This window comes from Dryobates pubescens, chromosome 12, assembly GCF_014839835.1.
Source record: "Dryobates pubescens isolate bDryPub1 chromosome 12, bDryPub1.pri, whole genome shotgun sequence".
NCBI lineage: Eukaryota > Metazoa > Chordata > Aves > Piciformes > Picidae > Dryobates > Dryobates pubescens.
The window spans coordinates 1,729,485-1,757,191 of NC_071623.1; the positions used below are offsets into that span (position 1 = coordinate 1,729,485).

At 42.0% G+C, this 27,707-nt stretch overlaps 1 protein-coding gene across 2 annotated transcripts in view; it reads left to right on the forward strand.

The window, feature by feature from the left end:
* LOC104301781 (ephrin type-A receptor 6) overlaps positions 1-27,707 on the forward strand; it is a 641,386-nt gene that overhangs the window by 476,582 nt on the left and 137,097 nt on the right. For both annotated transcript variants that reach the window (XM_054165754.1, XM_054165755.1), the window contains 3 exons: positions 3,671-3,741; positions 7,323-7,448; positions 26,743-26,928. In XM_054165754.1, the coding sequence (XP_054021729.1) occupies positions 3,671-3,741; positions 7,323-7,448; positions 26,743-26,928 (383 nt within the window). The remainder of the gene's footprint in view (positions 1-3,670; positions 3,742-7,322; positions 7,449-26,742; positions 26,929-27,707) is intronic.

Here is a 27,707-nt window from a genome sequence, read left to right on the forward strand (position 1 = left end):
CCCCCTCTCCCCCTTTCAGACAGACAAAACAGCTGTTGGAAGACACTCCATGCAAGGATTCTCGGTGGAGTATCCTTCTCACCTGCCTTGAGGACAAAAAAAAAAAAGCATGAGTTGGAATAGGATTCTGCATTATTCCTGTCCTGATTTAGTGCCTGTGTTTGCACTTAGAGAAAAGATGACCAAATGGTGGGTTAACACCCATCCTGAAGAAGAACAAAACAGGGTGGAGGGCTTGCAGGTGCTTTGCCCTCCCTGCAGGGCATTTTCCCCCTGGAAAACTGTGTCTGTTCCACTCCCCCCTCCCTGCACAGCTAGGGTCTAAAAAGCAGGACATTGCAGTCATTAGCTCTCCTTTTGGCTCCTGCCTCTCCTGGATGAGAGCTACTGCAGCTGCCTCCCTGCTCCTCTGCCCCGTGGTCGGGCCTGATCCTTCTCCCTGCTGCCTCTGTGCCTCTTCAGAGAGAGACTGGTTTTGTATTCTTCTTCTTTGTCCCCCTCCCACCCATCCTTGTTCCTTGCCCTTGTGAACCTTACCTGTTGTTGTTGCATACACACACACACACATATATATATAGTTTAAAGAAAACTCTTTACCTCTCTACTTGCAAGCTGACTCCAAATTACTGTTTGGTGGATTTGCTCCTTTTGTTGGTTTTTTTTTTCTTTCTCTCTCTTTTGGGAGGGAGGAGGGGGGGAAGCAGGGGAGAGATTCTCAGCCTTGCCCCCATCTGAGCTCTTAACTTAAGGCTTAAACCACACCAAATAAAGCAGTACAGTAGCTACTACTATGTGAAATAATGATCTCTCTGTTGAATAATAAAATCAGTTAAATCTAACATTCTGATGAAGCTAATGGGAACAGTTAACACTTAGATAACCATGGACGCTAAGAAAATAGCTCTGTGATCACTGCAAACGCTGACAAACAGTAGTCTCTTTCAGAGGAGACAGGAGTTATACAAAGACAATTTTTTGGGAGGAAATGATTGTGTGGAGTCCTTACACAGAATTTTTAAATATAACTCAAACATTTCCTCTAGAAAAATAAAATAAAATCACCAAACTCAGGAATGGAAAAAAAAAAATCATTTCTCTCTGTGTTTATTCCCCCTGCTTGTTAATGTTAAAAATATTAAAGATTCTCTTAGCTTTCTAACATCTTACTCAATGGCACCTCTTCAGTTACATAATATACTGATTCATTCTGAAGTGCTGCTTAAATGCAGTGATAAGAGTGCATTCCACACAAGACAGAGCAAGAAAACGTTGAATAAATACTTAATTTACTCTAGGACTGGAGGCAAATTTCTGTGTGAAAAATGGGACTGGCACCCTACAGATGTGCTCTACTTCACTCTTTGGAATTAACAATTTGATGAGCTGTTGAGTCATAGGGCTACTGATGAGTCTATTCAGAGTGGAGAGGCTGGGTTAAATGTGCACCTGCCTCTGCACTTGGCTGATTACCCAGCAGGCAGGAAGCACAGTTGTCAATTGCACGCAGAAAAATGAAAGCACCAGAGGCTTGAAGGTGCAGGGCATGCAGTGAGAAGGGGGTCTTGGCTAAATTCCACAAAACACAACGTTGAAGCTCAGTTTGATTAATTCTTATCATTACAGAAATTATTCCTCTCTGTTCTGTAGCCAACACTAACAAGGAATGGGGAGCTAGAAGACTGCTCTGCTGGTGATTACTCACTGTCTTCTGTAGTCACACTTTGGGGCCACATGCATACTTAAAAGGATTGGTGAGAGTTAAAGCCTTGTTTCTTTGAGTGCTTCCTTGAGCAGGCACTTTTAAGAGCTTGTGTTCAATGTGCTTGACAATTGTCACCTGCAGACCAGTTCTTCAGGTCCTAGAAATGACACTGGCATGTTTAGTGTTCCCACTAACTGGTGGTGTACAATCAAACCATTTCCACAGAAGCTGAGGATCTGCTGGTTGTTGTTTCCCTCCGTAAGGGTATGTAACCATAATAGCCTCAGAAACTTCTGCCCTTCAGAAAGAGGTGTTCATCATCAGTCTGTAGTAATGAATGAAGCTGGGAGTGTGCCTACCCTGTTTCAGTAGCATAAATGAACCACTAGCACGAGATATTTCCTGCATGACCACTGTCATTAACACAAATGGGCCACTCATTTTTTGCAGCTTGGCCTTGGAACTTAATGTCTGTCCATCAAAGCACATGTCCACAAGCACTGCTGTTCTCCACTGATGTCAATACACCAAAAGTCCTGAGCCCTTAGCCCTGCCCTTAGACCAAAAGATTTCCCTCCACTTATTAAGCTGTTCAGTGAGTTAGAAAAAACTTTGACTAAGAGCAAATATTTTGTTTCTTCACCAACAGTTGCTTCTTGGCATTGACTCTTTTGGCCACCAGGGCACACTGCTGTCCCATGGAGAACTTGCTGTCCACTAGGACTCCAAGGTCTTTCTCCGAGGAACTGCTTTCCAGCAGGGCAGCCCCTAACCTGTGCTGGTGCCTGCTGTTATTCCTCCCCAGATACAGGACCCTGCACTTGTCCTTATTGAACGTCATGAGGTTTGCCTGCGCCCAGCTCTCAGCCTGTCCAGATCTCATTGGATGGATGGCTGCACAGACTGCCACCCCCTCTGTCCAGTTTTGTATCATCAGTGAACTTGCTGAGGGCACTCTCAATCCCCTCATCCAGATCATTGATAAAGATATTGAACAAAACTGGACCAAATACCAATCCCTTGGGAACACCACTGGCCACAGGCCTCCAAGTTGATTCTGTGCCACAAGAAACTATTATGAAGAAAATGTGAACTGTTTTTGACAAGTGGGTATGAAAGTTGATAGGGTAAGGTTAAATCAGCACAAACTAATGTATACAAAAAAGAATTCAGGAAAGCAATAATTTATTCAAGTATCAGGATTCCTTGGAGGAGTCCAACTGTGCAATAAAGTACTGCTTTATGGAAAAAGGGGTCAGGCATTGGAACGTGCTGCCCAGGGAGGCTGTCAAATCACCAACCCTGGATGTGTCATTTGGATGTGGTGCTTGGGGATATGGTTTTAGGGGTGAACCTTGTAGAGTTAGGGTTATTGCTTGGACTCGGTGTTCCTGAGGGGTCTTTTCCAGCCTGAACATTTCTGTGATTGAGTTGGTGATTCAAGCTTTTTTCATACTAATCATTGAACTAAGATTTATTTCTATTTGTATCTAATATCTTATATATTATATATCATATTTCTCTCTGCTGTCTACAACTGCCTGAAGGGAGGTTGTAGCCAGGTGGGGGTTGGTCTCTTCTCCCAGGCAACCAGCACCAGAACAAGAGGACGTTTAGGCTGGATGTTAGGAAGAAGTTCTTCACAGGAGAGATTGGCCATTGGAATGTGCTGCCCAGGGAGGTGGTGGAGTCACCATCCCTGGAGGTGTTTAGGAAGAGACTGGATGGGGTTCTTGGTGCCATGGTGTAGTTGATTAGATGGTATTGGATGATAGGCTGGACATGGTGATCTTGGTCTCTTCCAACCTAGTTTATTCTATCTAGTCTAGTCTAGTCTAGTCTATTCTGTTCTTTAGAGTCATAACTAAATAGTCCAAATGCAAAGATTTTTGCCTCCATAAAAGTGAAGATAAGACATTTATGCATGACAACTATTGTCATTAAAAACTCACTTGTTTTTCTTTAAAGGTGCCAGTGGTACATAAAGGCCAAAATGAAATCTGAAGAGAAAAGAAGGGCTCATTTGCAAAATGGACATTGTAAGTAGCTCAGCACTGTTTTACATCATATTTGTATCATTTCTTACATCAAGAATGTTCATTGTTTTCTGTACAGCTTTTGCCCTTAATGTTTTATTTTGACCAGTTTAGGAGTTCCTTATTGTCTGCATCATCAGGGGTGCTTGTTTTTATTTGCATGGCCTCTTGAACAATTTTACTGAATTCACTCTCCCTGATCAGATTTTTTGGTACTCTACTAATTCATCAGTTTTTCAGATAAATGTCTGAATTCTCAGCTGATCTGGACCATATTGAAACTCTGCCACAAAATTCCTCTCTTGGTGTCTTACATCTACTCAGTTCTCTTTGGCTTTTGGGATCTACACTTCCAGTCATCCAAGAAATAAAGAGTGGAATGAGTTGCCTTCCTTCATGTTCCTGCTCACTGATCAGTACAGTGATATAAAAACCTGTCAGTGTCTTATGGGAAGCATATCAGGTTATTCAGTTTAGCTACTTAGTTTACATTACCATACTCATTTTTTCCACTAGATTGACTATTTCAAAATTTTATTTATTCAAAGAACATTAATTTTTTTTGTTTGGTTTGGTTTTGTTATTCTTTTATAACACCCCTGGAAATACTCTGACCAAGATAGAAGCTTAATCACCAAAGGTAAAATCACTTTTTTTTCAGGTGACACAACCATATGCAGCCAAGTGGCTCTTTCTGCCAAGGAAAAGGGATGTCCCCATAAAGAATAGGAAATTTTGTTTGTAGTTTGCTTCCAAGCATGGTCAGAGAAGAAAGAAGACAAAAACCTTTCTGCCACAGAGTTTGATGTATGCCTCTTAGAGAAAAAGCCTCACTTAGTATTTTTAAGGCCAGGGTAAATGATTATTGTATCTCATGATGACACAAAGCTTCATCTCAGAGTCTCCTCATTCATTTGCAGTTATCACAGCATCAGACTTGACAGGCCAAGTCTCTACTAGTGTATGTGCTCCATACAACCAAGGCTAAAGACAAATTACTGTGATTTAGTCCAGCTTCTAAAACTGTATAATCAACAATACTCCCTTCTTTTGCCTGAGTAGGCAGCACCTCCATAAGAACTGACTCCATGCTAGTAGCAATCTTTATCTTTCTGGTGGTTACCTATAGATTCAATATCTAATATCTCAGCTTCAAACAATTTGTTTGGCTGCACAGTCTCTGATGAGATCAATATAAGGGTGACCTCTCCTAGACTGGCTGCATGGCACTGGTGACCATCACAAGTTCCTGCTCCTGGATTTGTCAAGTCCACACTTCATATCCTATGCTTCTGTTGTGTGCAAAAGAAAACCATCTCCTGTTCAGCCTACTTTCCCTTGGGAGCTCAGCATGAATCAGAGGAAGATTTCAGGAATTAAACTCATTGAAGGGAGTTTGTAAAGGGTCCTTGACAATATGATATCTCATGATACTCTGGGCAACCTGATCCAGTTGATGATGCCCCTGGTTACTGCAGAGGGAGTTGGACTAGATGACCTTTGGGGGTCCCTTCCAACCCAAACCATTCTGTGACTCTGTGATTCTGTATGGTGTGTGTACTTACTGGCAGTGATCCAAATGATTGTGGCATACAACTTAAAGAAGCCTAGCCACATTCATGTGTCCTAAATGTGTGTTCTTCACCTAATGCATTCAGACACATCAGATAATGAGCTGTTTTAAACTCAGCTATTAAGAAGGAGGCTCAGGAGGTTCTCAGGATCCAGCTGCTGTATCTTCCTCTTATCCTGATAAGTTCATGCATTATCTACATCAGCTTCTGTATATAGATTGAAAGTTTTCCAAACTCAATCACTGCATCACAGCAGCCTAAAAAAATCCCCATCCACACAGTGCAAGAGAAGCCATGTAAATTCTTGAACATGATATCCTCAGGAGCACAGGGGATAGTAGCCATGCCAGAAAATGCTGGAGCCTGCCAGAGAAATTTGGCATCAACCAACTATTGCCACTGCCATCTCCAAGGAAGCAGAGAGAAATTATTTAAGACTTTTAAATGGATTTGAATATTTTTGTTCTTGTCTTGCACCTGGCTTTCTGGTTTTTCCAGCTGATCAGAAGAAAACAAAGCAGCACACTCCTCCAGGACCCATCCTCAGTGAAAGGGATCTCAAAAGCTGACCTTCTTGACAAAAAGAACGTTCAGACATCTATCCATAAATGAAAGGAGTGAATTAGGAACCATTGCTATCAAAGAAAGGGACAGATTGCCTAAATCACCCAAGGGGCAGCAAAGGAGAATATAAATGGCTTTGACCATAATCGGTGTTAGCCTTTGAGGATCTGCTTTTCCCTGCATCTTTGAGCACTCACTTGGTGTCCCTGTGGTCAAGTGACCAGCAGATTTGCTGCATTCTCCAGATTTACCAGCTGCACTTGTAGCATTCCCCAAGGATGACAGCTAAGAGCAGAGTCTCCAAGGAGCCTTTGCAGTCTAAAGTACTAGATAGCATTTACAAATTAAATGCTTACAATTTAAAAGTGTTTACAAAAGAAACCTCTCTTACCCCCAACAGCATTTTCCTTACAACTTAGCTAGCTCTCCTTTTTTTTTTTTTTCCCTAAGGAGAAGCTTCCAAAATTTTTATTGTCATCTTAAATTTTCAGCCTGAACATCTCCTCAGGAGATCCTTGTGCTCAGCTAGGATAGAAACAAAACAGCATAGGAGTTTGACACTACCTTATCACTTCACTAGCAAAGACTGAACTTTCTAAAGGCCTTTGACTTTTTATTCCCATAGGACAGGAAAAAACTCAGGAGCATGTAGCTAGCAAACATGACAGTAACCAGAGGGATAAATAACATTCAGAGAACCTAATACCTTTATATCCTCCATTCTTTACACTAACAATGGTTATCACTTATCCCTGTAAGCTGAAAGGATGTTTGTTGTAACAATGCACTGCAACAATCCTGAAGTCTAATCAGGAGGTCTGTGGTGACAGGTTGGACTTGATGATCTTTGAGGTCTCTTCCAACCTTGGTGAGACTGTGATACTGTGAAGTATCCATGCATCCATCTGAGGAGATGAGCAGGGTCTAACAGAACATGTCAGGAGCACAAGGAATATTAGCCATGCCAGTACTGTTGAAAGCTGCTCTAATGTTGCATTGACAGAGGCTTATGTGCTGCTTGTGGAGCTGTAACACCCAGCCCTTTACTGTCTCAGAAGCCTCACCTAAAATGTTTAACTCTATGCTCAGTCAGTGTTTGAAAGCTCTGGCACTGACAGCAAATGGAGTGATTCTTATATTCTGGAGCTGGTTTCTGTGAAATTAGTAGCAAGATTAGTAATTCAGGGTCAACAGCTTCATGTTGGCTTCTGGAACTTTTAAAGTGGAATATACAGTAAATTATTTCCAATCCTTTCAATTCTTTAGTTTAAAAAACATTGAAAACAAACAAACAAACAAAAACCCCACCATGAACACACCCCTCCCTCCCCCCTCCCAAAAAAGACAAACCAAAATTACTAAGATCACAGACCAACCCAAATATATTGTTCTAATGCATGGGTGTCAAAGAATTCTTCATTCCTAGTATTCTCTCTTTTTTTGCAGTAAGTTTCCCAGGAGTCAAAACCTACATTGATCCCGACACGTATGAAGACCCATCTCTCGCTGTCCATGAGTTTGCAAAGGAGATAGATCCTTCAAGAATTCGCATTGAGAAGGTTATTGGAGCAGGTAAAATTATGCCTACTTTTTAAAACGTCTAAGCATGGGAAGGCTGCTGCTCTCAAGTCACCAGGACAATGCAGGCAGTTAGTGCCAGGCAAGATTATGGAACAGGTCATCCTGAGTGCAATCACACAGCACTTAGAGGATGGCCAAGGGATCAGACCCAGCCAGCATGGGTTTAGGAAGGGCAGGTCCTGCCTGACCAGCCTGATCTCCTTCTATAATCAGGTGACTGCCTGGTGCATGTGGGGCAGGCTGTGGATGTAGTCTATCTGGACCTCAGCAAGGTCTTTGACACCGTCCCCCACAGCAAACTCCTGGCCAAGCTGCCAGCCCATGGCTTGGATGGGAGCACACTGCAATGAGTTAGGAACTGGCTGGAGGCTGAGCCCAGAGAGTGGTGGTGAATGGTGCCACATCCAGCTGGCAGCCAGGCACCAGTGGTGTGCCCCAGGGATCAGTGCTGGGCCCCATCCTCTTTAACTTCTTTGTTGATGATCTGGAAGAGGGCATTGAGTCCATCATCAGTAAATTTGCTGATGACACCAAGCTGGGGGCAGGAGTTGATCTGCTGGAGGGTAGAGAGGCTCTGCAGAGGGACCTCGACAGGCTGGACAGATGGGCAGAGTCCAACACATCCAAGTGCCAGGTTCTGCACATTGGTCACAATAACCCCATGCAGACCTACAGGCTGGGGTCAGAGTGGCTGGAGAACAGCCAGGTAGAGAGGGACCTGGGGGTACTGGTCGATGGTAGACTGAACATGAGCCTGCAGTGTGCCCAGGCAGCCAAGAGGGCCAATGGCATCCTGGCCTGCATCAGGAACAGTGTGGCCAGCAGGAGCAGGGAGGTCATTCTGCCCCTGTACACTGCACTGGTTAGGCTGCACCTCGAGTACTGTGTCCAGTTCTGGGCCCCTCAGTTTAGGAAGGAGGTTGACTTGCTGGAACGAGTCCAGAGAAGAGCCATAAAGTTGGTGAGGAGTTTGGAACACAGCCCTGTGAGGAGAGGCTGAGGGAGCTGGGGTTGCTTAGCCTGGAGAAGAGGAGACTCAGGGGTGACCTTATTACTCTCTACAGCTACCTGAAGGGAGGTTGTAGACAGACAGATGTTGGTCTCTTCTCCCAGGCAGCCAGTACCAGAACAAGAGGACACAGTCTCAGGCTGTGCCAGGGGAGGTTCAGGCTGGATGTTAGGAAAAAGTTCTATACAGAGAGAGTGATTGCCCATTGGAATGGGCTGCCTGAGGAGGTGGTGGAGTCACCATCACTGGAGGTGTTCAGGAGAAGACTTGATGGGGTGCTGGGTGCCATGGGTTAGTTGTTTGGGTGGTGTTGGATTGGTTGATGGGTTGGACGCAATGATCTTGAAGGTCTCTTCCAACCTGGTTTGTTCTATGTATTCTATCTATTGCACAAAACATGGACATACTTCTCTGATCAAACCAGTTAGATCTTGAGTCTAGTGTGCATGAGATATTTCATTTGGCCGATGTTTCAAATGTATATTCAGGTAAGTTCTTGACAGGCTGATTTCTAAAGCAGTAAGTTTCACCCAAACCTTTTTTAAGGCTTTCTCACTTCATTAAGTAGCGTTGTTTTTTTGGTTAGGGTTGGGGGTTTTTTCCCTCTTTATTCCAAATGTACTCAAAACACTGTCGCAGCATTTGCAATAGTTAGTGTCATACATTCTCTGTCACTGAGGCAGAGATTAGATCAGAATCTCTTCCTGTGGGAAGATAAGGTTGGAATAGTCAAGACTGTGGGGAAAAAAAAAGAAGAAAACAAAAAAAGAAAACCAGAAATAGGAGGAGTACAAGAAGAAAAGATGAAGCTGGCTGGGGACAAGCTTTCCTGTAGCTGCATGTGGTGGGTTGAAGTTTCCCCCCAACATTAACTTTGCCAGACCAACTCAGTTAGAAGCAAATGGAGCTGTATTTACAAGCACAATCTACACTCTACAATGAATGTGCACAAAACATACAGGAGTTACAATATTGTACAGATGGTTACAATTAATAAACAGCACAAGGACCCCCCTGGCCAAGGACCAGGGGAAGCTACCAGCTTCTCCATCCCTGCCTCTCCCCTTAACCCCCTGTACAAAAGGGACAAAAGAAAGGAGCTGTCGGGAAGAGAAGTCCATCGGCGAGGGGGGTGAGGGAAAGACTCGCAGCAATCAATATGATTGATAAGCAAGCTTCAACTTTATTGTTCCACACTTCCTTATTTATAGTCTTATCTTATACATAGTTAATTCTATTCTAATTTAACACACACTATTGGTTACTTTCTAAAAGGTTACATCATTATTTTCACTACTCTATGGAATTTCCTAATTGCCCTTTTTCCCAGATCTTCACCTACTTCTTATCTTGTTTGCCTTCCTTCTCAAGGGCAGCTTGACTTCATCATACCAAGCATCAGAACTTTTCCACAACTCCTACTCCATTGCTATATTAATAACAGAAAATCCTTCAAGGTCTAACTTGCACAGATGTTCAAACCATTTCCCAACAATTCCCCCGTTTTTCTTTTGTGCAAGTAAGGCCTTGGAGGTTATTTTTTGAACACTTTGCATGATACAATTATACACAAGTTTAACAATATTCAAAATTAATACAATGATACCTAAAAACCTAAAAGCTTCTTTTGTCAATCAGGCTCTAGGCCTACACTGCCAGATTGCTCACACTACTCGTTGCTGGCATTTGGTCATAAGAGTTGTTCTCATCTTATACAAGATATTACTTGCATACACAAAAGCAAACAAATTAAAGCTAAGCTATATAGCAAAAACAAAAGTTCCATAACACAGCATGTCTAACAGACTGATACAAGGCACAAAGCTTAAGTTAAACTAGTTACAATGTTCTAACAGAACTAGCATAATACATGGTAAAAGATAACAAACATTGTAAAGAAGAACTTAGATCTTAACAGTTCCGATCTTTACATTTCACTCCTCTTGTAGACAGAGAAGACTTGATTATGCCTGAACAGCTTGCACACAGACATTAAGACACAAATGCAATCCTTAGCACTATCTTTTACAATCTGCTTTAGGGGTATGTTGCATTCTTATTTTCTCTAGGATGGTCAAGAATCATCAATTGTTTAATGGTAGCAAGATTTCTTTAATCTGTAAAGGTAGATCTGGCCAGGCTCTAGCTTCACAGGCAGAAATCTGCAGGCAAACAGCAAGACCAAAAAGCTTCATTGCTTTGCCCAATATAAAATTATACAAAATAACGTGTTTTTGCTCATCCTAGTAATTCCAATCTCTTAACATCCATGCAACAGTTAAGCAGTCACGACACTCAGTTAGAAGTTAGATGCTTTCTGTTGACATCTTGGATCATCGTGACAGTCGTTGAGGTCACTGCTAGGCAGGTTTGCTGACTGTCATTTCATGACAGTTGTGCTGTGTGTCTTGTGGTGAGAGGGTTACAGCACTTCTAGGGTTACCATGAGCTGATTTTTTCTGCTATGGGGGTATTCTCTCTTTTCCCCCCCTTTTTTTGTTTGTTTATTTTGATTTTGTTTTGGTTCAGTTTTTTTTTTGGTGAAATGTAAAGATGAAACTTTATCCCCTAGGATGTCTGCATTCAGAGGCACACTTAGTTAACAAAAGAGAAGACAAAGTTATCCAACAACCATAATATTCAGTCCTAATTCATGTGGTGCCATGGCACATTCTTCTGAATGACGTTTGTGATCCCAGATGATCGATGTTCAGCTTCATGGGCAATGCTGTGTCCTCATGGTCTTGATTCCTCTGCCGTTGTTTATTGCGATGATCGCAGGTAGCAGGAAAGAAGGCTTGAGGCGACCTACTTGTCATTTGTTTTTTAAAAATTTATTTCTTGTCTACTTTCCTAATTATTATTTGTATTTTGTCATTGTAATTTTTAATCTGTATCTTAATTTGTTATACTAATCACCTTTTTTATTTTTAACCCCCTTTTTTTTTTTCTAATCCAGTATTTAATCCTTTATTTTGTTTGATCTTATATTCTTCAATTGTTTTTTTTTTTGCATGTTTAGTTCATTTAATCTATTTTCTATTTTTATTTGTATTTTTGCCTTTTTATTATATTTTGTAACCTGCTTTTCTATTAATTCCTTTTATTATTATTGTGCATTTTAACTTTCTTGACGTCTTCTTTTTACAGAGTTTTTGTTTTAACCTAGTATTCTTGATAATCCTTATCTTTTATTTATTACTAGCAATCCTTACATTTTTGTTAACAGCTATTTTGTCAGCAATCCTTATGATTTTTTAGTTTGTCTTATTTTGTTTTTAATATTCTTATTTTATTGTTGCTCTTGTTTATTATTCTGGTATTCAGTACTTTATTCTGTTATTTAGTACTCTATTTTTTGTATCCAGAGTTTTTGTACCTGTTATTTTTTGTGTGTTTAAACTTTTTCTTTGCACTTGTCACCTTTTTGTTTACCATTTTAAAATTTTTTGTTCTTTGCACTTGTTACCTTTGTTGTTCACACCCCCTTTTTTTTTTTTTTAAATTTTTTTTTTTTTTAAATTTTTGTAGTCTATGTCTAAGAAAGAAATCTAAAAACCTTATATTAGCTAAAGAATACCTTAGAAAATGAATACCTATTCACTACAAACCTTAACATTATTACAATATTACATGGAGCTCCTTTGAAATGCCTAGGCAAACACAAAAAACAAAGACAAGAAGGTTCGAACCAAAAGAAAATCTCACAAGGTGAACTCATCACTAAGTACTCACACCTCAGTACAACCACTATGCATTAATTACCCACAAATACTAAATGCATACCATTCATCATTCTTATTACAAAACTTAACAAAACTCTAAATAGCAAATCTCTGAAAGACATTACAACCAGAAATGAGAAAATTAGCACTGTTGCTTTAAATCAAAGCAGAGTTGCGGCTAAAGCCACTGGGAAGGGGGGTCGCTGGTGCGAGCCTCTGCGGGGGAAAGGGTGGGGGCCAGGCAAGCGGCCGCCGCTGGGCTGCTGCTGCTGTCAGTGCTGCCGGTATCAGTGGTACGTCAGCCGGTACTGCCTTGGTCGGAGCCGTCGGCATCCGCGGGGGCCGGCAGGGCTGGCGGGCGGGGTGCGGTGGTAAGAACGCCGTCACCGCGAGCCCCCAAGCACTCCGCTGTTTCTCAGGGGGGCCGTTAAGCAAAGTCGGCGCTGTTTGAATTCCTCGCTGTCGGTGTTGTGGTCCTCCGAGAGCTGCCTTTTCTCGGCTTTTTCCCCGCTGGGTGCAGACAGTAGTGATAGCTAGCAAAACACGATGTGGCCGCAGCAAGATGTATCGGGGGCGGCCCCGGTCGATCGGTCGATATTTTTCAAACACATCGTCCGGCTGCAACTCAGATAGAACTGGGGCTCTTTCTTGTCCTGACAAAGTTGCTGCAACTGCAGCAGCCATTCGCTGTTCTAGCTTATATTTTTTAATACAGTTTATGCATTCTCTCCACGGCTTTTGCAGCTTGATAGTGACCCAGTCCCACAGTCTGTTTCCATAGTCTCTCCAACAAGTTTCATCAAAATAACTAAGCCCAATAACTATCTTAGACGATACGTCTGCCTTTTGTTTTTCCAAAAAACAATGAAGCAATGAGAACTCTACCTCTTTTTCCATAATCAGCAGTATTCGTCCTTCCACGCTGGTGTCCTTAAAGCTCTTCTGTGTCACAGACTTCCCTAATTGTTCTAAATAAAGCAAGCCTCGTTTCTCAAGGAAACATTAAAAGGGCTACTTCGCTCTCCATACCCCCGGGGGATTTCCTTCCTAATTATTTCCTTAAGTGCAGCCTTGAACCTGAGCCGGTAGCCCTTACCCGGACGGCGAGCAGAATTCCTCCTAGTGAATCCTTGCCCAGGCACGGTACGAACCCCCTACGCCAGCGTCGGGTTCATACTTTTGCCCGTCGATCGCTGCACAGACCTGGGAATACCCTTCGACGCACTCCGGCCTCACCAGTTCCTCCTTCCTCCAGCAGCCGTAGACCCTGAGCCCGCTGAAGCAGCCGTCGGATACTCTTCCGTTCCTATAAAGCCTTCATGTCCCTGTGTTCGGGCGCCATATGTCGGGAAGAGAAGTCCATCGGCGAGGGGGGTGAGGGAAAGACTCGCAGCAATCAATATGATTGATAAGCAAGCTTCAACTTTATTGTTCCACACTTCCTTATTTATAGTCTTATCTTATACATAGTTAATTCTATTCTAATTTAACACACACTATTGGTTACTTTCTAAAAGGTTACATCATTATTTTCACTACTCTATGGAATTTCCTAATTGCCCTTTTTCCCAGATCTTCACCTACTTCTTATCTTGTTTGCCTTCCTTCTCAAGGGCAGCTTGACTTCATCATACCAAGCATCAGAACTTTTCCACAACTCCTACTCCATTGCTATATTAATAACAGAAAATCCTTCAAGGTCTAACTTGCACAGATGTTCAAACCATTTCCCAACAAGGAGCAGAGAAGGTAGACTTAGCCAAGGCCAGCCCATAAGCAGGTTACCTGTCTTGAGTGAAGCAAAACAGCTGATACCAGAAGATAAGAGAAAAGGGCAGAATTGTTATGGTACAGTTCCCCTTATTCCAGATATTTACCCAATGAATTTGTTTAGAATAATCTTTTGTTTTCCTTTTCACACTCAAGAATGATTGATTTATATTTTTCTACTTTTCTGCTCAAAATCTTTAACTAAGCTTTAAAGGCATAGCCTAAGACCACCACAGCATGGAAAAGGATCTTCAGCAGAAAGGGGAAAAAGGGAGATCTGATGAGAAAGCTTAGACAGTCTGAAAGGTGTTGTGGAGCTGGGAAGCAGAACCAATGAGAAAAATAGCAGCAGACTTTCTTCTTACAGCCCAGTTTGTCTGTGTGTGGTGAGCATAGAAAGGAATTACTTGGGAACAATTGTTTTAGACCCTGATCTCATCTATGGGATGTTTACCTTCAGTTGAGAACACTTCATTGGAGCTGTAAGCCATTTTACAGCTGTTTGAAAGTAAGTTGCAGAAGCCCATTAATCCAGCATCTATTTTGGCCTTTTTTTCAAAGGAAGATACCATGGCCTTTGTATTTTCAGGGGTCTTAACCTTTGCTAATATGCTGTATTTGTAGGCTTGGAAGTGTTATCCTCTTGTCTGAGCTTTGGTTTAATTATCAGGTTTTGCTACTTGGGAAAGTGCTGTGTAAGCATTCCTATGCATTCACTGTTGGAAATCCTTTTTTTGTAGAGAAAGACTCTTATGGCTGCTGTATAGAGCTCTCTAGGGGTCCTGGTGGCTGTTCAGTGGTGACAGAAAAGACACTTGTGGTTAACACAACAAAAGTGACATATTTATAAAGATCAGAGTCATGTGAAACCATTTCATGTAACTTCTTCTGCCTATCTAGAGCAGATAGCATTTCATTGGTGACCAGGTCCTGAGATTGTTTACTCTGTTTTACCTAGTTGTAGTTTACTGAGGACTTAGAGAGACAAAGCTAGAAAAATACCTTACAAACTTATCTAACTAGTGGATCTCCATGCATGGTTTGTTACCATGTTATCAGGAGGCCCACCAGCACTTCTCACAGTTATAACAAATTGAAACAAAAAAGGCAAGGAGACAAGGAGAGCTTTAAATTCCAGTGATGCATTATGTTCTCTGTGTTACCCACACAATGTCATTGGCTGGAGACCATTAGACATTTCTCAGCCCCAACAGCAAATGAAAGGTTGGAGAGCTAAGGGTCTGTGTCAGAAATTTTGATGAACATAGGAATGGAATCCTGAGTTTTAATTCCATCCTGTAAAGTAATTTCTTCCTGTGAAAGGCATTAACACTTATACCTGTCTTCAGCTTACACAATATGGGTATTTCTCGGTGTCCTTAGGATATTAAGAATGACTGAGTTTTGTAAATTGCTTTCTGAAAAGTACTTATAATGCTGACTACACAGACCTTTCATCTTCACCTCACTGCAATTTTATTTCAGTAGCAATAATTAGTATGTTCCATACTCCAATGCCCATCTTTGAGCTATCTATTCTGAGCTTTCTTTAACAATACTGTTTCATTACTTTATTACAAGAGGACACAGTCCCAGGCTGTGCCAGGGGAGGTTTAGGCTGGAGGTTAGGAGGAAGTTTTACACAGAGAGAGTGATTGCCCATTGGAATGTGCTGCCTGGGGAGGTGGTGGAGTCACCATCAGTGGAGGTGTTCAGGAGGAGACTTGATAGGGTGCTTGGTGCCATGGTTTAGTTGATTAGGTGGTGTTGGATGATAGGTTGGACGTGATGATCTTGAAGGTCTCTTCCAACCTGGTTTATTCTATTCTATTCTATTCTATTCTATTCTATTCTATTCTATTCTATTCTATTCTATTCTATTTTACTTACTAAGTAAATGCCAACAGTATTGTCAGAAAAATTACTAGCTGAAGGCACAATGCACTGTGATCCTTCTTTTTAAGAAAGAAGGATGTGTTTTTCAGTTGAACCCCCTCATGTAATGATATATTACTACACTGATAGCAATGGAAATGTCTCTGGTGCTGTCAAAAATCGTATTATGCACAAGAAAATGTTGTGGAAAAAAAGCCATAACAGAAATAAACACAGAGGTTTTAACAAACAGGGGAGAAAAATTATCAGTCTCAAAGCAAGAGAGTTTCACATTGCAGTCCATATCACTGCAGTAGAGTTTACTGACTGCTTAAGCTAAATTATATGTAGCCAGCACTGTGCTTAAGAGAACGCCCAAAGGGCTGAACTACCCAGAAAACATTATGTCTGATTTCTTTTATTTTTCCCTCTCCTTCAGACATACTATATTGATGTCTTAGATTATAAAGCATATTAACTGACATTCAGCACTCATATAACTGCTGATTTCAAAGCAGCTGAATATGACAGGCAAGCCTATTTATTTTCAGGGAATACAGAATACAGAATTAACCAGGTTGGAAAAGACCTTTGAGATCACCAAGTCCAACCTATCACCCAACACCACCTAATCAACTAAACCATGGCACCAAGTGCCTCGTCCAGTCTCTTCTTAAACACCTCCAGTGGTGGGGACTCCACCACCTCCCTGGGCAGCACATCCCAGTGGCCAATCTCTTGCTATGAAGAACTGCTTCCTAACATCCAGCCTAAACCTCCCCTGGTGCAACTTGAGACTGTGTCCCCTTGTTCTGGTGCTGGGTGCCTGGGAGAAGAGACCAACCCCACCTGGCTACAACCTCCCTTCAGGTAGTTGTAGACAGCAATAAGGTCTCCCCTGAGCTTCCTCTTCTTCAGGCTAAGCAGCCCCAACGTCCTCAGTGTCTCCTCACAGGGCTGTGCTCCAAAACCCTCCCCAGCTTTGTTGCCCTTCTCTGCTACATTCCAGCAACTCAACATCTTTCCTAAAATGAGGGGCCCCGAACTGGACACATTTTAGTTCAGATAAAAAATGTGTCCTTATTCTCAGCTTAATTAATTTTAAAAAAATAAAATTGATTAGCTTTCTCCCTCTTTTCTTCTCTCTGTGGCTTTGAATTTTTTTCTTCTATTTTTTCTTCCAAAATGACTTGGGTCATCTGCCATCTTCAAAGATACTTGCCTAGCAGAACTTGCAAACTGATTGCAATTAAGTTTAAACCCATTTCCATGCAGACAAAATACAGGTTAAATACCATGCCTGAGGCAGGGAGAGCCCCAAATCTCAGAGTTCTGCACAAGCTGCTAGGAAATGTTGCATATTATTAAAACTCACAGCAGTCCTAAAACATCCTTTGTGCCTTCTCTCTACTCTGTGTTAAACATTGCAATCAGAGGACACAGTCTCAGGCTGTGCCAGGGGAGGTTTAGGTTGGATGTGAGGAAGAAGTTCTACACAGAAAGAGTGATTGCCCATTGGAATGGGCTGCCTGGGGAGGTGGTGGGGTCATTGTCATTGAAGGTGTTCAGGAGGAGACTTGATGAGGTGCTTGGTGCCATGGGTTAGTTGTTTAGGTGGTGTTGGATTGGTTGAGGGGTTGGATGCAACGATCTTGAAGGTCTCTTCCAACCTGGTTTTTGGTTTTGTTTTTTTTTATTATTATTATCATCATCATCATCATCATCGGAGAATTAAAAGCTGTTTACAATTTTCACCTCAGTGAAACAAAATATTTGAATCTTTTAAAAATGAAGCATGGAAATCTTTCAAGAAGGGCATGCAAGCACTTCTTCCAGTTGTTTTGTAGGAGCACTCTTTGTTGATCAATTCTCCTCATTCTGAATTTACGTAACTTTAATTTTTCAAAACAAAAATTATTTCCACTCAAGAGCTAAGAGTTTTTATTTTGAAAGTGGAACATTGCAACTTTTTGAAATTTTCTAACATTTCTGGTTACAAAAATTTTGAACTTGATCTGTTTCCAACTTTCAGTGGGAAAAGTTGCGTCCAAAACCTCTGCCTGACAGTTCACTAGTTGCAGCGCAGGTGGCTGTGACAGTCACAGCAAATGTTTTTTCTGGTTTCTTTTTTCACCATACCTAAATCTGTACCCAAGTTATCTTTTGAAGCTTTTGGTAATTTTAATCTTGGATGATGTGAATTGAAAAATAGAAATGTTATTTTTTGCTGCTTGGTAATTTATCTGAGGACGATAACATCAAATCAGAAGCGGTATTTTCAGCTAAAGCTTGTGATTACAGCACTGTTTAAAGCTCACATCTCCTAATCACTCTACGTACATGAGATACACATGCACTAAAGACTTGAAAAGCAAGGGCTTCCTATTTATTACTTTTGTCTTGTATTTCAGTCTTTGCTTAGAAGTGCAAAAATGTAAGACCCACATTTGTTTCAATATCTATGTACTTGCACTGTGTTTGCAGTCATAAGGAGGTTGTTAGTATTCGATAGGTGGAGCGATTAATAAACATATCAATAACTTTATTAGTAAAAAGAAATCCCACAGACAATATTAATAAAAACTATTTACTGGTGCAAAATATTTGGTTGTGGCACAGGTATCTCACCAGTAGGAGCATGTAACAATTTAAACAATACGAGCAAAAATCCAGAAACAACAAACAGCACTTTAAACTGTAAAGAAAAAAGAAAGGGGGCATTGGCACCAGAGATAGCCCACAAGAGGGAGGGAACTCTAGAAGTCTCTAGGGCAGCAGACCTTTAAAAGACGCTCAGAAAAATCAGATGTTGTAATTACTCACTGATCATCGCACCCCGCGGCATGTGTGGGGATATAAACAAAACGAGCCCAGAGAGTGGTGGTGAATGGTGCCACAGCCAGCTGGCAGCCAGGCACCAGTGGTGTGCCCCAAGGATCAGTGCTGGGCCCCATGCTCTTTAACATCTTTATTGATGATCTGGATGAGGGCATTGAGTCCATCATCAGTAAATTTGCTGACAACACCAAGCTGGGGGCAGGAGTTGATCTGCTGGAGGGTAGAGAGGCTCTGTAGAGGGATCTTGACAGGCTGGACAGATGGGCAGAGTCCAAGGGCAGGAGATTGAACACATCCAAGTGCCAGGTTCTGCACATTGGCCACAGCAACCCCATGCAGAGCTACAGGCTGGGGTCAGAGTGGCTGGAGAGCGGCCAGGTAGAGAGGGACCTGGGGGTACTGGTCGATGGTAGACTGAACATGAGCCTGCAGTGTGCCCAGGCAGCCAAGAGGGCCAATGGCATCCTGGCCTGCATCAAGAAGAGTGTGGCCAGCAGGAGCAGGGAGGTCATTCTGCCCCTGTACACTGCACTGGTTAGGCCACACCTTGAGTCCTGTGTCCAGTTCTGGGCCCCTCAGTTTAGGAAGGAGGTTGACTTGCTGGAACAAGTCCAGAGAAGGGCAATGAAGTTGCTGAGGGGTTTGGAACACAAGTCCTATGAGGAGAGGCTGAGGGAGCTGGGGTTGCTTAGCCTGGAGAAGAGGAGGCTCAGGGGAGACCTTATCACTCTCTACAACTACCTGAAGGGAGGTTGTAGACAGACGGATGTTGGTCTCTTCTCCCAGGCAGCCAGTACCAGAACAAGAGGACACAGTCTCAGGCTGCACCAGGGGAGGTTTAGGTTGGATGTGAGGAAGAAGTTCTATACAGAGAGAGTGATTGCCCATTGGAATGGGCTGCCTGGGGAGGTGGTGGGGTCATTGTCATTGAAGGTGTTCAGGAGGAGACTTGATGGGGTGCTTGGTGCCATGGGTTAGTTGTTTAGGTGGTGTTGGATTGGTTGAGGGGTTGGACGCAATGATCTTGAAGGTCTCTTCCAACCTGGTTTATTCTATATTCTATATATTCTGTATTATAAAACCAACATGGCATCAACCACGTCAGAGCTGCAGGAACACAGTTTCACTTTCTGTTGGTGTCTGCAGCTTGTCGCTGAGGCACATTCAGGGTTTATCTCCGAAGGCTTTGTAGCTGAAAGCTTTGTAGAAAAGAGGTTGCTGCCGAAGCTTGCAGGGCTTGTCGGCTTTGTGGCTTTGCCTATTTGGAGAGGTTCTTCAGCTGCAATCTTCACAGCAGTGCTCGTTGCTTCTTGTAATAAAATGGAACTGTCCTGGGACTCAGCTCCTCCTGGGGTTCATCTCTCACCTGGTGAGACGCTTCTGTTCTGCTCCCAGGCTTGACAACGCTATACAGTGAGGGATCTTGCAGCCTTGTCTGGGTAAACTGAAACACAGATTGGATTCCAATCGAACCTTGTGACTTCTCCCAGAACTCAGACAATTGTGAGGCAAAGCACTGATTCTTTGGGCTGGTATTTGTAGATTTCCTGAGACAATGATGGCCAGTGACAACAAAGACTGAGAGATAACCAGATTACAGAGAGATTACCAGAACAAGAGGACACAGTCTCAGGCTGCGCCAGGGGAGGTTCAGGCTAGATGTTAGGAAAAAGTTCTATACAGAGAGAGTGATTGCCCATTGGAATGGGCTGCCTGGGGAGGTGGTGGAGTCGCCATCACTGGAGGTTTTCAGGAGAAGACTTGATGGGGTGCTTGGTGCCGTGGGTTAGTTGTTTGGGTGGTGTTGGACTGGTTGATGGGTTGGACACGATGATCTTGAAGGTCTCTTCCAACCTGGTTTATTCTATGTATTCTATTCTATAAAAACCTGACACTGTAACTTATAGAATGAGTTTTCTCCAAACGTGGCCAAAGGCACACACAATGTTTACACAATGACAGCTGCACATCATGATGTTTTTCCATCAGATATTAAAAACAGGTTCCAAGAAGATGGCAACAAATGGTCAAATTTAAAAAGTGACACAATCTGGGAGCAGTAAGAGCAGATCAGAAAATATCCCTTAGTTGTTTCAAAATCAAAGACATCACAGCTAAAATAAAATCAAAGGCTAATATTTATACCATTAGTTGTAGGTGTAACAAACATTCCTATTGCAAGCTCATATCATTAGGCAGGTAGGAACAGGAAATACAAAGCAACAACAGTTTAAGAAAGGATACTGAGCTCGCAAGATTACTGTGAGAAAAAACTAGTATACTCTCTTGTTAAAATCCTTTTTCAGGTCCTTCTAGTGGGCATGATGCTTCTGGTGATACAGAGCTGATGCTCTTGAATGCACCCACTGCATTCTATGGAGCCAGTTAACTGAAACTTTGGTCTCAGCTCTTCCAGTCTTCTCTTCTGGCATGCTTTTGGTGTTCCAGTCTGCAAATTCTCTGAGTAGCTGTCATTCATTCTGATGCTGTGGTGAAAATGAAGCAAGCAAAAGACAGGCTTTGCAAAGTCCTTCCTACATTTTTTGTGGTTTACTTACTCCATGTGTAGATGCAAGAGATCTCCATTAAACTAACAAATTCTATCTGCGCATACATGCAGATTCAACATAGATGTGTAGTTAGGGTCACTTTCCTCAAGTTGTTTCCCATCATCTCCTACCTTACCTCTGGTTCGTCTGGGAGAAAAAATAAAATAAAAAATACTGGTTTGCAGAGCTTTTGATTGAATAAAAGATTATTAGGATTAATAGCTGTTAGTGTTCTCTATTTTCAGTCTTCAGATCACTTCTGCTGGTATCTTGGTCCAAAATGAAGGGTTAAGGCAGTAGAAGGAACAGTTTAAAAGAAGGAACAGTTTAAAACAAAAACAGATATTTGAAAGCATTGCAATACCAAAGACAAAACAGAACCTATTTGTAAGTGCTAAAGCGTGGTGGTGTGAGGCTTTAGCCCTCACACACCAACATAAAGCACAGCTAGACTCAGACAGAAGCGAATGGAGGCTGTATTTTACAAGCAATAATGAAATGCCACGTATATATACAAAATATACAATATTTACAATATTATACAAGAATTTACAAGAAAGAGCACAGGAATCCCCCTTGTAGGAGGATCCCACCTCGGGTTTCCCCCGAATCTCTTTCCCCCTCCTTCCCTTTCCCCTAGTAGTTAAATAGGCAAAAAAGGAGAAAGAGAGAGAAAAGGATATTACGGGAAACTCGTTAGCTCAAAGCAGTTGTTAAGAAAGTTAGTTCTCTTATCTTATGGGTTTCATTCCAGGGTTGGCATGCATGCAGTCTGGCCAAGAAACCAAAAGTCAGACAGGCTGAAGCTGGAGTGACTGAGAGAAAGAACGCTAGAGAGATTTGCTATGGTACATCTCACATCTGACCAATGAAATTCATTTGGAATTAATCTTTGTTTTCCTTTTTACACCCAAACATTCAGCTGGAGAATTCTGCAACAGTCTTTTCTTAAAGGCACAGCCTAAACTGTCACAATAACTTATGTTTCTCATCACAAAATCAACCACATAAATAGATACTAATGAATTTTACATTCTAGCAATATTTACTGTTTAAATGGTGACATTTATTATTCCTTCCTCATTTATGTTAACACTGCTTATGAAAAGGTTTTACTATTGTTTTATTTGATATTGTATATTCTGGGACTCAAAACTTCTGTTCAATTGTTTTGTTTTGTTTTGGGGCTTTTTGGTTGATTGGTTGGTTGGTTGCTTTGGTTGTTTGGGTTTGGGTTTTGTTTGTGGGTTTTTGTTTTATGGTTTGATTTTGGTTTTTTGCCAATAGTTTTATAAATTCCATTAGATCTCCCATTTGCTCATTACAGAGATCTCTGGGTGCCTTTTTGCTGGTTCCTGCAATTTGTTATCTTTTCTTTACTGTAGATTTTCTCCCGATGGTCCCTTTCAGCCCCTCTTTATGTTCAACTTACTGCACCTACATGTTATCATATCAATTGGTTTTGTTCTGTCCCTAACAGTTTTTTCTGCCCCATCCTTTCTTGTCCTTTGGTAAAGCTTAAGGCTTTACCACCTCTTCATGGTAGGAACTCCAAGTAACTCTTTGTCCAGTCTGGCTTAAAAGTTACAGTCATCCTCTTATTTGTGAAAATGGTGAAACTCAAAGCAGAGGTGAACTCTTCAGTTTTTCACAGAAAGTATACCCTATTCTTTTTATAATCTACATCTTCTGCCAGTTCTACCATAGGTCTGGTGACTAAAATCATGGAAAACTCCTTGTTCAGCATATGGTGCGGTCGCTTTTCAGTTCTGCCAGCAGCGAGACATTGCACATTATGTGTTGCAAGACATTTGTTTTGATCCTGTGTGGCAATACCAGACTGCATATCAGACCAGAAATAGAAGTTATTGCAGATACCCTAGGTTTCTAAATGTAGCAACTGTCTGTTCTGTGAGATGATGACCACTTACTGTCTCAGACATCATGTCACAAACCAAAACTGCTGTTAGTTTTTATGTTCACAAGTTTAGCAATCCCAGTACGCAAGGGGAGTGAAATATCTTTCTAACCATGCAAACCTTGCATCAAAAAAAGGGGAAAAGAAATGGGTCAGGGAGAAGACACAATGTTCTTTCCCCTGCTTGGGAGGTTCTACAGGTCATAAATCTTGGAATTGTAAATCCATCAACTGCCTCCTTCAGTTTAATTCATTTCAAAACACTTGGTGAGCAGACCTTAAGAAAAGCAGTTGAACCAGCCAGTGGGGTATTTGATAGCATGCTGACATCATGCCCACTATATAAGGGAAAGGCTGGCCAGGGCAAGCATGGGTGATCTGAGCAGGTGGCTGTGAGGTGGCATGAGCAACAGGATCAGGTGGCCAAGCCAGGCCAGGTATGCGTGGTCTGGGCTGTCATGGTCAATGCTGCATTTTTCTCACTCACTGTGTATACTGTTTTCTTCCTGATTGTTGTTATCTCTTGGTGATGTTCTACCAAACCCTCCTTATTTCCCTTCATGGGCCTTTGCCTTTTTCTCCCAATTTTCCTTCTCATCCCACTGGGGAGGGGAGGATGGGGTGGGGGAGGAGGCAATTTTGTGAGCAGCTGCTTGGGGCTTGACTGCCAGATGGGCCTGAGCCACTTTCAAACATAGCTAGGGAAGCACATGGTTTGATTTGTTTGCTTAAATTAAATAGAAATAAAACAAATAGGGGTTTCTTGGCAGAAAGGAGACCTAGGGGCACTTGGCTTTTGTTAGCTGTTTAAGAAGCTGCCAATTTATTCAGATGTTATGTTCAGCATCTGTTAATTGTACTATTGCACATGATGATGTCTCTATTTTGAAATGAAAGGCAAGCTATGAAAGTGGTCTTTTAGTTTCTCCACTTTTCCTGGATTTTCTAGGCTAACAAAACCTTATTTTGTTTTAGTGGAAGGGATAGAACCTAATAAAATAAAGGCAAAATACATAGAATACATAGAACAATAATGTTCATAGACAATATCCATTTTAATCCTATAGCATCAGGGAGTTAATTTTCTGAACTGAAGCTTCTGATGTTAAGGCCTCTCTCTGCTAGATTCAGTTCCTAACTGAACACACAGTGTTCTTACTTTCACAGTATCACAGTATCACAGTATTGCCACAGTTAGAAGAGACCTCGAGGGTCATCAAGTCCAACCTGTCACCACAAACCTCATGACTAGACCATGGCACCAAGTGCCACGTCCAATCTCCCCTTGAAGACCTCGAGGGATGCTGTCTCCACCACCTTCCCAGGCAGCACATTCCAATGACGAATTACTCTCTTGGTGAAGAACTTTCTTCTCACCTCGAGCCTAAACTTCCCCTGGTGCAGCTTGAGACTGTGTCCTCTTGTTCTGGTGCTGGTTGCCTGGGAGAAGAGACCAACCCCTTCCTGGCTACAACCACCTTTCAGGTAGTTGTAGAGAGCAATGAGATCACCCCTGAGCCTCCTCTTCTGCAGGCTAAACAATCCCAGCTCCCTCAGCCTCTCCTCATAGGGTTTGTGCTCAAGGCCTCTCCCCAGCCTTGTTGCCCTTCTCTGGACACGTTCAAGTGTCTCAATGTCCTTCTTAAACTGAGGGGCCCAGAACTGGACACAGGACTCAAGGTGTGGCCTAACCAATGCAGAGTACAGGGGCAGAATGACCTCCCTGTTCCTGCTGGCCACACTATTCCCAATGCAGGCCAGGATGCCCTTGGCCTTCTTGGCCACCTAGGCACACTTCTGGCTCATGTTTAGGCGGGTGTCAATCATCACCCCCAGGTCCCTCTCTGATTGGCAGTTCTCCAGCCACTCTGACCCCAGCCTGTAGCTCTGCATGGGGTTGCCGTGGCCAAAGTGCAGCCCCTGGCACTTGGACTCGTTGAATGCCATCCCATTGGACTCTGCCCATCTGTCCAGTCGGTTGAGGTCCCTCTGCAGAGCCCTTCCACCCTCTAACTGACCAACATCTGCTCCCAACTTGGTGTCATCTGCAAACTTGCTGATGACTGACACAATCCCCTCATCCAGATCATCCATGAAGATGTTAAAGAAGATGGGGCCCAGCACTGATCCCTGGGGGACACCACTGGTGCCTGGCTGCCAGCTGGCTGTGGCACCATTCACCACCACTCTCTGGGCTCGGCCCTCCAGCCAATTCCTAACCTGTTCTGTCCTCAAAGTTTAAGGAAAGCTAATTCAGACAGCACTCAATGGAAGAGGTAACAAATTATTTCTTCCAGTCAAATATACATCTGTTTATGAGTCCTGTTTTGTTTTTGCAAAGTTCTGATTCAAAAATTACTGAGGTAGAGAAATCAGTGTTGGTGTGGAAGTGCCCTGCAGAGAAAAGTGCTTTGAAATATTTTTGTGAACATTAATTTTCATTTACGGAATTATGACCCATTGAAATCTGACCTGCAGGCATCCAGAGTATATCTGGTAGGAGGGCTAAATAAATTTTGAGTGGCTTCATGATCAAAGGAAACTTGTGATTTCCACTTAAACTTAATTAGTAAATGTGTAAAGGGAAGTCAAGGAGACAAGCATTCTTTAAAGGCCCTTACATGTGCAGGAAAACATCAGGGGAACAAGCTTTGAGATTCCTCTTGTTGCACAGCTCAGACCTGATTTGCTGAAACTGTTGTTCTTTGGGTGTCTGAACAGTGAAATATGTAATTTAATACAAGTAGGTGTGGAGGTCCACTCAAATAAATCATATACAAATGCTTGGGGTGGGGGTGGTTTAATAACATTGTCTGTTTTAAACACGTTCTACAATTGGAGGTCAGTCAGCTATTCTAACATCCTCCTGGCATTTCTTTTCACATAAGTCTTAGTATGTGACACCCCTATAGATAGATACTGCTATAAATAGATATTTTAGACTGATATTTTGTCATCATTAGAATCAAAATCTCAGTTTCATTACATTCCTTCCTCATAGCATACTCAGTCATATCACAACGATATTGATATTAAAGTTCAGTTTCAAAGTGTCAGCAAAGCAAGATGAACCACACTGTGGAGGGCAGATGCTTTGACTGTTGCAGTGAAAGTCTCCAAGATCTCATGGTGTGTCACGAAGGAAAGGTGATTATTTGTTGTGAAGTAATGGTGAATATTTTCCTTTTCTGGGATGTGATGAAACCAGGGGACTTGAATATCCCATCTATTATTTCTCTGTCAACTTCTACACGACCTGCTCAGGGTGGTGGTGGAGTCACCATCACGGGAAGTGTTTAAGAAGAGACTGGATGAGGCACTTGGTGCCATGGTTTAGTTGATCGGATGGTGTTGGGTGATAGGTTGGACTTGATGATCTCAAAGGTCTTTTCCAACCTGGTTAATTCTAAATTCTGTAAGTTTCTTGGATATTTTTTCATTCTTGTTTCACTGACAACTCTGAATAACTTTTTTAAAAGAGCCTTTAAGACAGCTATTGAAGGCTGTTTTGCAAAATGAAGTGTCTAAGACCATCAATGCAAACTGTGTTGTTTTTCTCCAGGCAAGATGAATGATCCAGCAAATGTTGTATCTATTTCAGGTGAGTTTGGAGAAGTATGCAGTGGACGTCTGAAGACCCCAGGAAAAAGAGAGATACCTGTTGCAATTAAAACTCTAAAAGGAGGCTATGTGGACAGACAGAGAAGAGATTTCCTGAGAGAGGCTAGTATCATGGGGCAATTTGATCACCCAAACATAATTCGCCTTGAAGGAGTTGTTACAAAAAGTAAGTTACTTTTAATAGCTTGTTGTTGTTTTCCTTATTCTGTGTGGTTTAGTATCAAAATTAAGCATTACTTCCACATTCACTGTGGGTTGTGGTTCCCAGAAACTATCCAAAGCTTCATGTGACAGCAGATACTGCAGGGTTTGGGACCACAACAGGAAATGCGTAGTCTGTCTGCTTTCAATCACAAATGATCTGGGTTTATCTCACAATTAAAATGCTCATTCAGATGAAGTCTTTGCAGGTTCATATGAAATACTGTAGCATTTGCTTATAGGTAAGTAGGCATACAGTAGAGAAAACCATAAGTGTAATTGAGTTGACAATGAAGTCAAACTGTCTTGTAAGGTAACAGCTGTATTCCTTTTTCTCCCACTGGTCTTGGTTCTGGAAAAGAACAGTTTCCTGGTTTAGAGAAGTTAAATGTGAACTCTTTCAAACTTATTGTACACTTGCAAATGATTCACTAAAATTCCTGAAAAATCTCTGAAATGTCTTATTCTTTATATTTGTTGGAGCTTCCAAGACACATCCCTTTCCTCCAAAACCTAGCATTTTTTAGCAGTGTTCCAAACATTTCTGAAATGCTGAAATATCTTCTTGGTGTTTAAGTGTTCAGTAAAAAGTCTTATTAATGTGCATCCCATTTCTTTCATGCCAACTTTTTGCAGTAATGAATTTAAAATATCATAACATAAATAATCATTACTTCAAATAAATCATGTTGTTTGCTGGTTTGAAGTACTACTGGTTTTTGTTAAGATCAAGTGTTGTATGTA